The 13,101-nt window shown below is 54.9% G+C and overlaps 8 protein-coding genes across 8 annotated transcripts; 2 read left to right on the plus strand and 6 right to left on the minus strand.

The window, feature by feature from the left end:
• Positions 1 to 266: 266 nt before the first annotated feature.
• Positions 267 to 1,139, plus strand: CGCS363_v013724 (Uncharacterized protein; the record flags this gene model as incomplete). Its single annotated transcript, XM_036645573.1, has 2 exons — positions 267 to 380; positions 465 to 1,139. 2 exons carry the CDS (start codon positions 267 to 269, stop codon positions 1,137 to 1,139), a joined length of 789 nt encoding a protein of 262 aa, XP_036489876.1.
• A 96-nt stretch (positions 1,140 to 1,235) lies between these two features.
• On the minus strand, positions 1,236 to 2,852 carry CGCS363_v013725 (putative metabolite transport protein; the record flags this gene model as incomplete). The annotated part of the gene is made up of 2 exons (XM_036645574.1): positions 1,236 to 2,660; positions 2,748 to 2,852. 2 exons carry the CDS (start codon positions 2,850 to 2,852, stop codon positions 1,236 to 1,238), a joined length of 1,530 nt encoding a protein of 509 aa, XP_036489875.1.
• Positions 2,853 to 3,564: 712 nt separating this feature from the next.
• Positions 3,565 to 4,562, minus strand: CGCS363_v013726 (Isoflavone reductase-like protein PCBER; the record flags this gene model as incomplete). The annotated part of the gene is made up of 2 exons (XM_036645575.1): positions 3,565 to 3,913; positions 3,967 to 4,562. 2 exons carry the CDS (start codon positions 4,560 to 4,562, stop codon positions 3,565 to 3,567), a joined length of 945 nt encoding a protein of 314 aa, XP_036489874.1.
• Positions 4,563 to 5,360: 798 nt separating this feature from the next.
• RPA43 (DNA-directed RNA polymerase I subunit RPA43) lies at positions 5,361 to 6,830 on the plus strand (the record flags this gene model as incomplete). Its single annotated transcript, XM_036645576.1, has 1 exon — positions 5,361 to 6,830. One exon carries the CDS (start codon positions 5,361 to 5,363, stop codon positions 6,828 to 6,830), a length of 1,470 nt encoding a protein of 489 aa, XP_036489873.1.
• A 316-nt stretch (positions 6,831 to 7,146) lies between these two features.
• Positions 7,147 to 7,500, minus strand: CGCS363_v013728 (uncharacterized protein; the record flags this gene model as incomplete). Its single annotated transcript, XM_036645577.1, has 2 exons — positions 7,147 to 7,256; positions 7,326 to 7,500. 2 exons carry the CDS (start codon positions 7,498 to 7,500, stop codon positions 7,147 to 7,149), a joined length of 285 nt encoding a protein of 94 aa, XP_036489872.1.
• Positions 7,501 to 7,830: 330 nt separating this feature from the next.
• CGCS363_v013729 (uncharacterized protein) lies at positions 7,831 to 8,281 on the minus strand (the record flags this gene model as incomplete). Its single annotated transcript, XM_036645578.1, has 3 exons — positions 7,831 to 7,934; positions 8,002 to 8,115; positions 8,176 to 8,281. The coding sequence occupies 3 exons, from the start codon at positions 8,279 to 8,281 to the stop codon at positions 7,831 to 7,833; spliced, it is 324 nt and encodes a 107-aa protein (XP_036489871.1).
• Positions 8,282 to 8,466: 185 nt separating this feature from the next.
• Positions 8,467 to 8,814, minus strand: CGCS363_v013730 (uncharacterized protein; the record flags this gene model as incomplete). Its single annotated transcript, XM_036645579.1, has 2 exons — positions 8,467 to 8,630; positions 8,682 to 8,814. 2 exons carry the CDS (start codon positions 8,812 to 8,814, stop codon positions 8,467 to 8,469), a joined length of 297 nt encoding a protein of 98 aa, XP_036489307.1.
• A 2,046-nt stretch (positions 8,815 to 10,860) lies between these two features.
• Positions 10,861 to 11,467, minus strand: CGCS363_v013731 (uncharacterized protein; the record flags this gene model as incomplete). Its single annotated transcript, XM_036645580.1, has 2 exons — positions 10,861 to 10,958; positions 11,008 to 11,467. The coding sequence occupies 2 exons, from the start codon at positions 11,465 to 11,467 to the stop codon at positions 10,861 to 10,863; spliced, it is 558 nt and encodes a 185-aa protein (XP_036489308.1).
• Between the last annotated feature and the right edge of the window lie 1,634 nt (positions 11,468 to 13,101).

The raw sequence follows: 13,101 nt of genomic DNA on the forward strand, positions 1-13,101 counted from the left end.
ATACCCCGCAGCACGGGCAGTCTGCACCACCACACCTTCCTTCGACACCTGTGCTCGTCTGAGCGGTGCACCTGCTGAGTGTGAGATGTCGCTGTCAGCGCAACCGGGCCGGCAAACCCCACAATTGTCGGCACTGTCTCCACTGGCCGGCGGCGTGAACGCAGCTTTTACCCCGTCGAGATTGCTGCTTTTCTCTCGTGAATGTTTCCCGAGGTGTCGTGAACATATCGCAGATTTCTCATTGAGTTTCACGCCAAACCGCCACCATGACGACCCGGCTTCTCCGTCGAAATATCAAGATCCTCGTGATCAACCCCAACTCCTCTCTCGACATGACGAGGGGCATGGAGAAGGCCATCCAGGGAATGCCCCTGCACGATGTAAGCTGGGGGGTTGAAGCTGTCAACATGCCATCCGTGATGGCTTGACAGTAAAAAGCATCACTGGCTGATCTCTAACGTCAGTCTCTCGAAATTCACACTTACACGGCGCCGTCCGACAGCCCCGCCAGCATAAACGACGACGCAGACATCCAGCGCAGCACCGAGGCCGTGCTCAGCAACCTCACCAGCGAGCAGATTGAGCAGTACGACGGCTTGCTCGTCGCTTGCTACAGCGTCCACACGCTCGTCGAGAAGCTCTCTCAGAAGTACCACAACAAGCTAGCCGTCACCGGCATCTTCGAGGCAAGTGTCCTCACTGCAATCTCACTCCTCCCTCACACCTCACCCGCCGCCACCTCCTCAAAATGGGGCGTGGTGACCACTGGCGACTTTTGGGAGACGCATCTCAGCCATGGAGTCAAGTGCTATCTTGGGCAAGCTGAAGAGGCAGAAAACGCCAAGTTTGGTGGAGTCATGACTACCGGGCTGACTGCCGGAGACTTCCATCACGTCAGTCCTGAAGAGGTCAAGGAGAAGCTCGTCAAGGCGACCAAGAAGCTGCTCAACAGCGGCGATGTTGGCTGCGTGGTCATGGGATGTGCTGGCATGGCGGGCCTTGAGGAAATCATTCGCAATTCGGCGATAGAGGTCTACGGTAAGGAGAAGGGTAGCCAAGTCTACGTTGTTGATGGCGTCAAAGCTGGCATTTTGCAATTGGAACAGACCATCAGAGGCAGGAGGCTGTTTCAAAGCTGAGCAATATCAATATACCCTATGGAAGTCTGTAAACGCCTTTTATTCCCATCCAATTACCTTGATAATGATTGAATCGCCACAATTCTAGACGTAACCTTAATCCAAGCGACGGGTCCGACCCCAGACTTCGTCGGCATCCTTCTTTCCAAGCGTCTCCGGCACCTTGACAGACACGAAGAGCGCAAACAACAGCGCAAATCCGGCGAACAGGAAGTACACCCAGCCTGCGCCGCCGAGCAGTTGGTTAAGGAAGTTGTTGACGATAGGAAAGAATTGGGCAACCAGGAACGTCGCTACGTAGTTTGCACCCAGAGACCATGACTGAATGGCGCCAACAGCCTCCTGTCCGACCAGCTCCGACGCGAGAATGAAGGGCACTGGCCCAAGACCAACAGCGAAGAAGGCCACAAAAGACACGACGGACACCGCCGACAAGATCTTGACGCCAAACTTGATCGAGAGAGCGAGGATCAGGGAGCTAGTGCCCTGGCCAATGATGGAAATCAGGATGCACCTCTTTCGGCCAAGCTTGTCGGGCAGCGGAGAGCACGCAGCTGTGGTAATCAGGTTGACAACGGAGATCAGAATGGTAAGCAGGGCAGAGCTGACGGGGAGAAGGTCCGTCAGGAGGGACACGGAGTACATGATGATCGAGTTGATACCGCACAGCTGCTGCGCAAACATGATGCCGACAACAGCAGCGATGGCGGGCCTGTAGAGCGGCTCCTTGACAACCTCAAAGAAGCCGAGGTGGACGGGCGAAGTCTTCTTGGGAAGCCCTGGAGAAGTCGGAGGCGTAGCGTCGCTCTGGGCCAAGAGACCCTCCGCCTCAGCAACGGCATTATCGGCGTCCCAAGCCTCGACCTCCTCCTTGATGTCAAAGTCCTTGCCGCGGATCCGCTGCAGGGTGCGGCGGGCCTTTGGAGCATCTCCGTTGGCAGCAAGCCAAGCCGGGCTCTCGGGAACAAGAAGCAGACCCGAGGCCTGAGCCAGAGAAACAATCACACCAGCGGCCAGGATCCAGCGCCACTGCTTTCCGTAGCTCAAGAAGTATCCCAGAGTCTGGACTCCCAGAATGCCGACGTTGATGGAGACCTGTGTCATGGCGCCGAACAGGCCGCGCTCCTTGGGCGGTGCAATCTCACTGATGTACAGCGGCACAATGACAGTCGAAGCTCCGGCCGCGGCACCAGTGAAGAAACGGCCGATCGACAGGACTGGCGCGTTGCCGGCAAGCGTCTCGATAACAGCACCAATGATGTAAAAAACCGCGGTCAGGCGCATCGCAGGCAGGCGGCCGCGCTTGGAGGAGAAGGGGCCGGCGCAGAGGGCACCGATCAGGCCGCCAACGGTGAAGATCGAGGAAACGGTCGCGAAGACGGCATCGGTCATGGGAATACAGTCGGGGAGCCAGCTCTCGGTATCGGGTGACTTGGAGTGCACCCATTTCAGCATGGTGGTCTTGGCCTGGATCGACTTCTTCCGGCAAGTGAGGACATCTTGGGGCGCGTTGAGCTCGGCCTAGACAGGAATCACCGTCGTTAGTTGTCGTGTTGGGTGAGTGACGGAAGTCGGAGGAGGCGGGCAAAGGTATGATGCAATACGTACCAGATGGAAGCCGAACTGCAGGGGGCCCAGCGTCGAGACACAGATCAGTAGCAGCAGGTAAGGGCTGACATCGTGCATGCACTGGCGAAGACCAGAGGGAGCCATATTGGACGTGTCTCTCGCGATGTTTTCCAATTGTGTCGTCCAAAGTGTGGTGTGAGGGAGAGAAAGAAGCTTTGTACGAAGTGAAGGGTCCGGACCTGAGGGGAAGGGAAGTCGGGACGAGGAAGCGACCTGAGCCTTGAATGGAACGTGGAACCGGTTTCTGGGGAAAGACGCCGGCGGGCGGCATCCCATGACAGCGCCCACATGCCACAGCTGCCACACACCACCTCACTGCACCTCAGCACCTCAGTTAGTTCAGGTCCCTGAGCGCCCCCATGTTCCAGGTTCCGCAAGCGGGGGCCCGCCGGTGATCAGCGCTTGCGGCACCTACGGCATTAAGCTTAGGTGTTTACGCGGCCCGTATTAGCGCACAACGGACTGCTGAGCTGGATACCATGTCACTGGGAGCACCTTTCTCACAGCTCGTATTCTGGGAGAGCGTGGGCTCGCAAATTATATTCATGCAAGCCAGCTCATGGAATGATTATGCAGATCTTTGACAGGTTTTCGTTGTCTAGAGGCACTCTGTCGGAATAACCGGGCATCGATCGTAGCATCTTGCAGGGACTTAAGCTGCGGATGTTCGGTCTTCTGTCGATGAGAAAACATGGCGTTCCATGTTTGATGAGCCTGCCACTCACGTCTACACGTCGGGCGGACGGGATAACCAAGCCAAGAATGGGCTGACGATTTATTCGACTCTTTTCAATAGTTACTCGGTCTTTCCCAAAGCCCGTCCAACAGCCACCTCCAAAGTCTCAACATCGTTGGGCCCAACGCCAATGCTCTCGTTGTCCGTCTTCTCGTATAAGGTACCGCCCTCGGCCCAGATGCGGCGCAGGGTGAAGATGGTCGCGTACGGCTTGCCATCGGCCCACGCCTTCTCCTCAGCCTCTTCAAGCTTCTTCAGCGGCACGTAGGAGGTTTCCCACTTTGCGCCCGTCTGCTTCTCGAACTCGGCCAGAATCTGCTTCGGTGTCGCGACGAACGACTGCACCTTCAGGGCCTTGTTGAACGACGCGTCAGGGTGTCTGAGTGAGGCGACTAGAGTTTTGCCAACGCTGTGGAGGGGTTAGCAACATTCAAGTGAGCGCTGGCGTAAGAAAAGACTCACTCCTTCATGGTGATCAAGCCGACCTTGCCCTCGCCGTCTTCCACCAAAACGGCCTTCTTGGTCTTGACATCATATCCACCGGCCTCCGGTGCCACCGGGGCGAGAGACAGGTACATGTCGACGTACGGTCCCGTCACCAGGTACGTGTACTTGAGCCGCTTGACGTTATCGCGGATGTACTTGCGCACCTTGAGCTTGGCCTGGTGAGGCTTCTCGTTGGGGCTCTTGGGGCCGTACTCGATGTCTGTGCCGTACTCTGAGGGGAAGAACCACTTCACGGAGTCGGTCTCCTCGGCCAGCTTGATGAGGTCGATTTGCTTCTCAATAACGTTCCTTCCCAGAGCCGAGACGACGGTATCGTGCTCCTTGTAGGCAGCCTTGACCTCGTCATTGTTGTCGACGTTGCCACTGATGATGTTGGCGCCCTTCTTCTTCCATCCGTCGAGCAGCGCCGCCTTGTTCTCTACGGTAGACGGTGATGTGAAGATGGTGATCTGACCGAATGCCGGGCTGGCGTCCAATAGAGCTTCGGTGATGAACAGGCCAATGTTGCCCGTGGCGCCGAAGACGAGAATCTTGGAAGGTGTGAAGGACATGTTGACGTGTGGTGTTGCGAGTGATGGATGAATTACAGATTATGGGGAGCTGTCAAAGCGGGGTATAACCAGCAGCTAGCTTCTCAGGGTGAGGCTGCAGATGAGTGAGTATTCACTGTAAAATGACTGGATGGTTGGTTCTTCTTATAGCTTCACTTGATCGGAGCGATAACGGCACGTCAAAGTCACCCCGCTGAAACTCGCATTTGTAAGTCGAGCTCCGACCCCTTCGGGAACTGACGCCATCCCAAGACGTGGTGGGCAAGTGGAGGAGCTACAAGAGGGGAACTTGGATGCGAGAGCTCAGCTGCCATTGATCCCCGCTGCGCATCTGGTGTTGCGCGCACTTCGGCGCCCTTCAAAAAATCATATCCCCAACCTGCCGTCGCTGGTAACCCAAAATAACTCCACTAAGTTCCAGATAACTCCAGAATTCAAGGTCCGTTCAATTGATTTATCCCAGTACTTTCTCGACTTGCTTCTCGCGAAAATACGTCCTTTCATGAGCACCTGTCCAGATAAAGCAGGCGGTCAAGGCAGCCTCCCCCCGACTCGCACCACGTTGGGTACGTACCTTTGCACCAACCAATGGACCCCTGCCCGGACGGTGTTGTCTGAGAGGCTGACGGGCCCAGCGCGGGAGACGGGCGACCCCACCACCGATCGGTGAACTCTTGCCTCGAAATTTTTTTTGGCCGACCGTACGCTGGAACTTTTTTTGCCCAAAAAAAGAAGATCAAGGGAACCAGCGTCCTCCGCGACCCGCCCGATTCAACACACAGCTCCCCAGCCGCAGCCATGGCGGCAATTGACTCCCCCGTCACGAACGGGCACAAGTCCGACAAGAAGAGCAAAAAGGACAAGAAGGAGAAGAAGCGCTCGCGCGAGGAGGATGCTGTCGAGGGCGAGGAGCGCAAGCACAAGCGCTCCAAGAGCGTGGTGCCAAAGGACGACGACAACAACAGCGACGATGATACCCCCGCCGCCTCGCAGGACCTCTCCGTAGCCGCCTCCACGACCAATGGCGAGCCGTCGTCCGAGAAGAAGCGCAAACACAAGAAGGACAAGCACAGGAAGTCGACAGACGAGGCCGAAGCCGACGAGGACGCATCCGACGCCGAGCGCAAGGAGAAGAAGGACAAGAAGAAGAAGCGCAAGTCACAAGGCCTCGGGGAGGTCTCAGCCGACACCCCCGCGAACGAGAAGAAGGAGAAGAAGAGCAAAAAGTCCAAGGCGGCCGCCGTCGCCGAGCCAGAAGCAGCCGACGCCGACGACGAGAACGCGATGGACGTCGACGCCCCCGCGGAAACGAAATCGACATCCCGAGCCCACCAGCCCCCCGACGCACCCTCCAAGCCGCAGTTCCCCTTCTACACCCAGACCGTCTCGCTATACCTCCCCATCTACCCCATAGGCTGGGACACGCCCTGCACCGCCGCCGCGACGCAGCACCTCGAGCCCCTCGTGAACCGCTACGTCCCCGACTTCAAGGGCGTCCTCCTCGCCTTCCGCAACATCGCCGTCTCGGAGCAGCCCGGCCGCCGCGGCGCCGCCACCTCGGACAGCCAGCGCTGCGACCTCGTCTCCGTCGACGAGTACGCCGTCGGATTCGGCTACGTCACCGTCGACGTCGACCTCTTCGTCCCCCGCCGCGGCGCCTGGATGGAGGGCGTCATCAACCTCGAGAATGAGGGCCACATCGGCGTCGTGTGCTGGAGCAAGTTCAACGCTAGCATCGAGTCCGCGCGCCTGCCGGCCGAGTGGCGCTGGGTGCACGCCGACTCCGCCGAGGCCGCGCAGTACGTCGCCGACCCCTTCGCCGCGGAGGAGGACGCCGCCGAGGCGCAGGCGGCCGAGGACGAGCACGGCGCCGTGCGCCAGATCCACACCACGGGCTTCTGGGTCGACGGCGCCGGCGAGAAGGTCAAGGGCCGCGTCAGGTTCCGCATCAAGGCCTTCGACGTCGGCGTCAGCGGCGACCACGGCTACCTCAGCCTCGAGGGCACGATGCTCGACGCCGCGGGCGAGATGGCGGCCGTGAAGCGCGACGCGGAGCAGGAGCGCCGGCGCAGGGTGGGCAAGAGCGGCGGCATCCTGAGCAAGGAGCGCCGGCGCATGCCCGAGTTCAGCGTCACCAAGTTTGGCGTGGTCGAGGACGAGGAGGAGAAGGCGCTGAAGCAGGATGTGTGGAATACGACGACCCCCGTGACGGATGACGAGGGCGCGGGGAAGGACAAGGAGGCGTTCGCTGGCATTGCGGAGGAATAGTTATGCAATGCTTTCCACGATTCCCCTGCGGGATGGCTTGTTCGGGCGTTTTGAGGTTAGGGAAAAACTGATAATGATAACACTGTACATCATTCATAAAGACTGCTTGGACTTCTTCCCTGTTATTTTGGACACAACCTGGTAGCTGGGTACCCTAGAAAAGTAAACCTGTCTTGGCTTTGCCGTTGATGAACCCCTCTGGCCGACCGTATTCCTCGATCCCGTTGAAATAGGCCGCGGCCATTGCAATCTCCATCCACGAGCCTTCCCATGTCCATATTGCCAAGCCCCCGTTGAGTCTCGTGATCTTATTCCATCACAAGATGCCGACCCAGCAAGCAACGAAGAACAGGAAGACTCCGAACCGAACGCCCGCGACGATCTCCTCCTCGGGGAAGTAGATATCCAACAACCAGGCCGGCGAACCTATCCAGATCAAAGTCAGTACAGCTCTGGACGCGGAAACCCACCCAGAATTCCGAGAGAAAAACATACCGCAGACCGGGCCTTGACCGTCACGGTAGCCCAAGATCAGCAGAATCAGCCAGACCAGAATCTTGCCGAAGGCCATCGTGAACCACATGGTGAGGTACAGGGCGAAGAGCCAGAAGTAGGTCTCGGCGAGGGCTGTGACCCATCTCTTGAGGGTTGGTAGAATAGTTGAAGTCATCCTGGTGTTGTGTGAGTCTGTTGCTGGTGTGAGTTGTTTTGGTGAAAATATTGTGTTTGGAGAGGGATGGTGAGGAGGAGCAAAGGAGGACTTGGGTTTTGGCAAATCTAGAAAGAACAATGAGGATGGGATAGGTCAACGGTCAGTAGTGCGTTCACGGCCATTCACTCAGGTCTCGACAGAGTCCTCATCGACTTCAGAGGCTGGGACGCGGACTTGATTCAGCTATGGAGAAGACTTCTTACGGTCCACAATCTTGCCATGCAGACGATTCCACCCACTCTAGCTGTACCATTACACCCCTGGATCTCCAATCGCCAACCACGCGCCTTAGAAAAAGAGACAGCTCATGAAGAATCGCCAAATCTTGCCGAAGAGGGGCCTGGTAGAGATGAGTCCGCCGATCCAGTCGCAGAACCAAACCCCAAGCATGTCTGGGATTCTGCGTCAGTCTCCATGACCAGGATCAAGACAATGGTTTGTGAAGGCTCATGATCTTACCTGCAAAGGGACCCAGGACTTCAAGAATCATGCCCAGGCGCTGAAGCCCCGCGAGGATACTTTTGGTGGGGACGAAGCCGCCGTACAGAGACTGCCACCAAGCGGTAATGGAGCCTTAAGCAATCATCAGCTCATACTTTTCCAATCCTGCAAGCATTCAGGGGGGAAGCTTACCAGCGATGAGACGAAGAGGAATGACAATGAGAATCGAGCCAAAGAGGAAGTCGGATATCCATCCCTGGACCCAGTTGGCAGCAAGTTCGTGAATTCGCCGGATCATCGTGTGTTGAGAAAGAGGTGCTGTCTTTGTTGTGCAAGAAGATTCTTGTTTTTGTTTGCGGCTGTGAGGCGAGGAATTGTGAGAAGGAAAAGATTGACTGGGTTGGCTTGCTTGGGAGACAGCTTTTTGTCTGGGTGAAACTGCCGTCGAGCTCTTGTGTCCCGAAACCAAGGACGACCTTTCTCCTACTCGAGCACCACATCCAACGGCGCGTCAAAGTGTTTGTTGCACATCTGTCGTTGTCGTTGGCTGTCGCGATAAAGCACATAGAGATCAATGCAAATAACACAGTAGAAGGAAGGCGGGAGAGCCAAATGTAAGTACTGGGGTGGGAAATCGGGGTATCGTTCTAATATCTCAGCATGTACTCGAATTACTCATCGCAATACTCAAAACTTACCCACCGTCAAGCACACAAGGTGTAAGCCATACAAGATTCTTTGGCACACAGCCAAGTCAGCCTGTCGGGACGCTAGGATGGCGGTTACCAATCCAACCGTCAAGCGGCGAGCTATTTCTTGCAGGGGCATCATATTCAGAGTCGCTTCTTGTTTGCGTGATAAGAGAAGGTTGGATTCTGATGCGGAGCGATGATTCTGGATGGTTGGTCACCCATTTGCGCAGCTGAGTGAGCTTGAGGGAAACCTCATATAAAAAACGTTGCAGGCATGTTCAAAAGGTCATCCTAAGTTTCTAGGACCATCTTGATATGATTCGGGGTACTTGCAGTTTTGTCTCCGCCGAGCCACTCCTCACACAGCTCTGTTGGTCGTTGAGAGAAAGAGGAGGACATTTCCCGACGGTGCCTCTGCCAACAAGCGAGACAACAACACAAACGATTCCCTCATGGCTGTCAGAGACATACATTTCGTCCGTCCTCAACCTCAGACCCGCCCTGACAAAGCACATGGCCACAGTCTCCCCCACTTGACTATCACACAACCTCTAGAGTTTCGGGAACAGGCAGTAAAACGACGCACCATCCAGCCCATCAACTTGACGTCCAGGACTGATCGCAGAATCAGGCCATGGCTAATGACTGCAACAAAGCGAAGAGTCCACCGGCGGGGACGAAACCACCGTAGAAGACTGATTGAAACCAGGCAGCAAACGAGCCTGGATTTGTATCGTCAGATGGCTTACGTTGGAAGTTGAGAGACACTCTGCGCCCGGCACTCACCACCGATGGGCCCCAGTGCACCGAACCCAATCACGGCGAGGATCGGGCCAAGAAGCCAGAGCATTGTGGTCAGGATGTGAAGAGGTTGATTGGTACTGAGTGAAAAAGTATTGAGAAATAGTGTGAGATGATCTTGCTACCGTGCAGAGAAGCTGGGTAGGACTTAAAACGAAGCCAGGCGAAGAGCACGTATATATGTATGTTCGTGTCAGCCCCAGGGCCAAAGCCTATGCCTTGATGCAGTCGTCATTGTCCTTATGTCTGAGCTAAGTGGAAAAAGTCTTTTATAATATCAAACGAGATCTAGTGAGTTCAATCCCATGGTGGGCGCAGGCCGCATGGCAGGCCAACGAGGAATGCAGGTGTGAGGCGATGACCAGGGAGAGGCCCAGTGAGGCTGCATCCATGCAGGAGGCCGACTACATCAAGCTTCCACCCCAACCAAGCGCACAGGTGGAACTCAATCGAAATTTATGGATAGATCTGTTTGCTTAAGGTGCGCTTCTGGTCGCTGGAACATCTCATAGCATTCTGAGATCACTGGCACCCTGCCGAGGTGTTCACATTTCGTGACGCTGGAAGTGACGATGGAAGCATTGCTAGACCCTTCAAATTTCTTGCTCCCAGCAAAAAATGTAAATAAGTTTGCCTTTGCTTCCTGAGAGGCTAATAATTTCCGGCAATTCAGTGTACTTGAGTGCTTCTATGAATTTCCTCTGCTTCGTGACTGAATCCTCCCCATGAATATCCATGATAACGTGACTGAGGGACATGTCGCGACGGACTCTGCGAAAGCTCAAATGAAAAGAGCAAGCAAGGCGGTCTTTTCGAGAGTGTCAGAGCAAGCGAGGCGACTCTTCTTGATCCAAGATCTAACACCTACCAAAAAGCCGGAAAATGCGAATGCCAGAGTGATGCCGGCAACTATGGCCTCGAGAACAGATAGGAATCGAATCATGACGGCGGGAAGGGCGACTTATATCTAAGGTAGATTAAGAAATGGATTGGAGCTGGTCTACAAGACTTCCTCTGCCGTCTGGGAATGGCAGAATATATAAGTCTCGGGGCTGCTGCACTAAAAGGTGCGTCGCGGCCGTCTCGGTGATCGAGCCCGAGAGACGTTCACGTGTGACGTGTAATGCCATACTACACGAGGTCAAGACTGGCCGGCAATAATTTGGACGCATGCGTTCGGAGGCCGACCAGCTAAACTTTCAATAGCTTGAGTTCGCGAGATACAGTCCAATGATACCAAGGAATCCTAGAAACCAAGCTTCAGTCTAATATTCTGTGTGAGTGCAGGCGTCGCTCATCAGCTTGAAACTTTTCCGCAGATCCTCCCTTCCGGCCATCACAATCTGGCTCTCACCCGCACCATCTTCCATGCTGAAGCAAGGAGTCAACTCCAAGTCATGCCGAGGCGCTGGAGGAAAGAGAACAAGGATCTCTTGGGGACGTAGCCTGCATATCGAGCTTGCCACCAGGAGGCAAAGGTGTCTATCAGAAGTGAACTTCATTGCCCACAGAAATGGACAGATAAATTTACCGGCTACTGGACCAAGTTCACCAAAACCCAACGCCTCAATGACCCAAGGGGCGATGATGACCAATATGCCAATGGCAATGACGGTGACGAGGACAGGATGCTCATTCACAAAGCCGAAGACCTGCTGCGCCAAGTCGGTCGACTTGTCCATCGCTTCCTTCACAACCTGGCCGAAGGTATCACGGTGGCGGACAAGACCTTCGACACCGCTGAGGATGAATTTGGCGAGATTTTCGGTCCAAGAGTTCGTCGTCACGATGTTCCGGAGTCGTCGCTCCAGGTCCTTGCCTCCCTTCTCGGCTGTGCGAAGGATGTCGATGAACTCGGATGCGACCTCCTCGCTTGATCTTACCGGTTCCTTCGAGACGACTCCGGACGCTTTCTGATCGATCATATGCTGCGCATCTTTAGCGATCGGAGCTCGGCCAAGGAGACACTCAAGAAAATTATTGCAATCCATCTTATAGCTGTGTGACGCGAAAATCTTCTTGAGAGTTGTAGGAATTGTGCGCTGCGATGCTCAATGGAATCTGGAATGTAAATCGAAAATGCACGTCAGTCTTAAGCACAGCGGAAATGAGGACAAGCCGAGCTTTGAACGACTTTCTGGAAGGGTGGACAGCCATGTCGATCTCGTCGGCCTCCGACATGAAGTCTGCCTTATTGGACCAGTAGCCGTTGCTGCTCTGCCTACCTGTCTCATCATCTGCAGTCCTTGTTGGCCCAACATATGACCGCCAACCATCATCATAACCAATCCAAAGCGTCACTTTGCCGGTTGGACGATGAGTGTCCCAACCAACACAATACCACCTCGGTCCCTTCTTGCACGTTGGACAGCACATGCCCTGAAAGGCCTCATAACCGCCTGCAAAGCTGTCGCTGCTGCTGCTGCCTTGGTGCACAGCCCCTATTGGCCAGGCCGGACGGCAGCACCAACAGCCGTCAAACGTGCCAAAACTCAGCCCAGGCCATCAATGAGGCCATCACAACAAGATAACAGTCAGTTCGGGCAAAAAGCAAAAGAAATGGGCCCTAACCAGGGATCGAACCTGGGACCTCTCCCAGAATGAATCGTCAAATGACAACCCTAAGGGAGAATCATACCGCTAGACCATCAGGGCTGATCTCAAGCTTGCTGCTTGATGATGGTCGGAGTAAATTTGTCACTTATGAATGATTCTTCGTGTTGTGGGCGCTAGCCGACGATACGCGACCCACACGGGACGGTGCCCACTCCACCAAGCCCACACTCACCAAATTCTTCAGCGCCGCACAACTTTACTGTCATTGACTTCCAGCTGATTTGACGTGTCGCGCAATGTTTTGCAGTATTGTAGTGCGATGTAACAATGTTTGCTTGTTACAGACGTCCATCATCAGAGCCGGTATAATTTAACCATCTGCATTTTGATACACCCCAGAAGCCAAATACTGCAATACGAGCTCCTGTTAGAACGGCCGTGGTGGAGACGGCTCTCACCCGCAACGTCGGCGGCATTCTCCAAGCCCAGATTTCTCAGCTGCCATCATGATAGCACCACAGGATCTGAATCCTTCAAGAATATGTGGGCTAAAGCATACACGAATTCAATGAATCTTCGTGGTCGGGGACGGATATTGAATTTCCTTCCCAATTCCGTGACACTCGCCGCAGCGGAAGCTGTTGATTCTTACACAATCACAACGAGCTTTGAGTCATCCCAAGATGGAATCGGAAGCTGTTGTGCACAATTTGGTACTCTTTAAAGATGAATACCAGCCGTCTATAAAGCCTTGCTCAAGCTTGCCAAACTGCTCCGCCTACTAGGAAACGGACATCACATCCGTTAGCTCCGCTACGGCTCGATCCATGCGGGTAGGAAGCATCCGCTGATCCACCTGCTACTGAGCATGGTGGAGAACAGCCTACCTGCTCCGCTGAACAAATCAATGAACATTTGAACATAGTCAAGGTAAGCTTCCTTCTCAGATGCGAGGGTACTCTCGGTAAGAAGACGCAGTGTCAAATCACAGCGAATTCAAAGTTGTTTGGTTTCTTTTCAGTCTTCGTTTGTCACATGGGCCAAGAGCCAGGAACACACATAGTGCTAA

This window comes from Colletotrichum siamense, assembly GCF_013390195.1.
Source record: "Colletotrichum siamense strain Cg363 chromosome Unknown KSG_Cg363_contig09, whole genome shotgun sequence".
NCBI classification, from domain to species: domain Eukaryota; kingdom Fungi; phylum Ascomycota; class Sordariomycetes; order Glomerellales; family Glomerellaceae; genus Colletotrichum; species Colletotrichum siamense.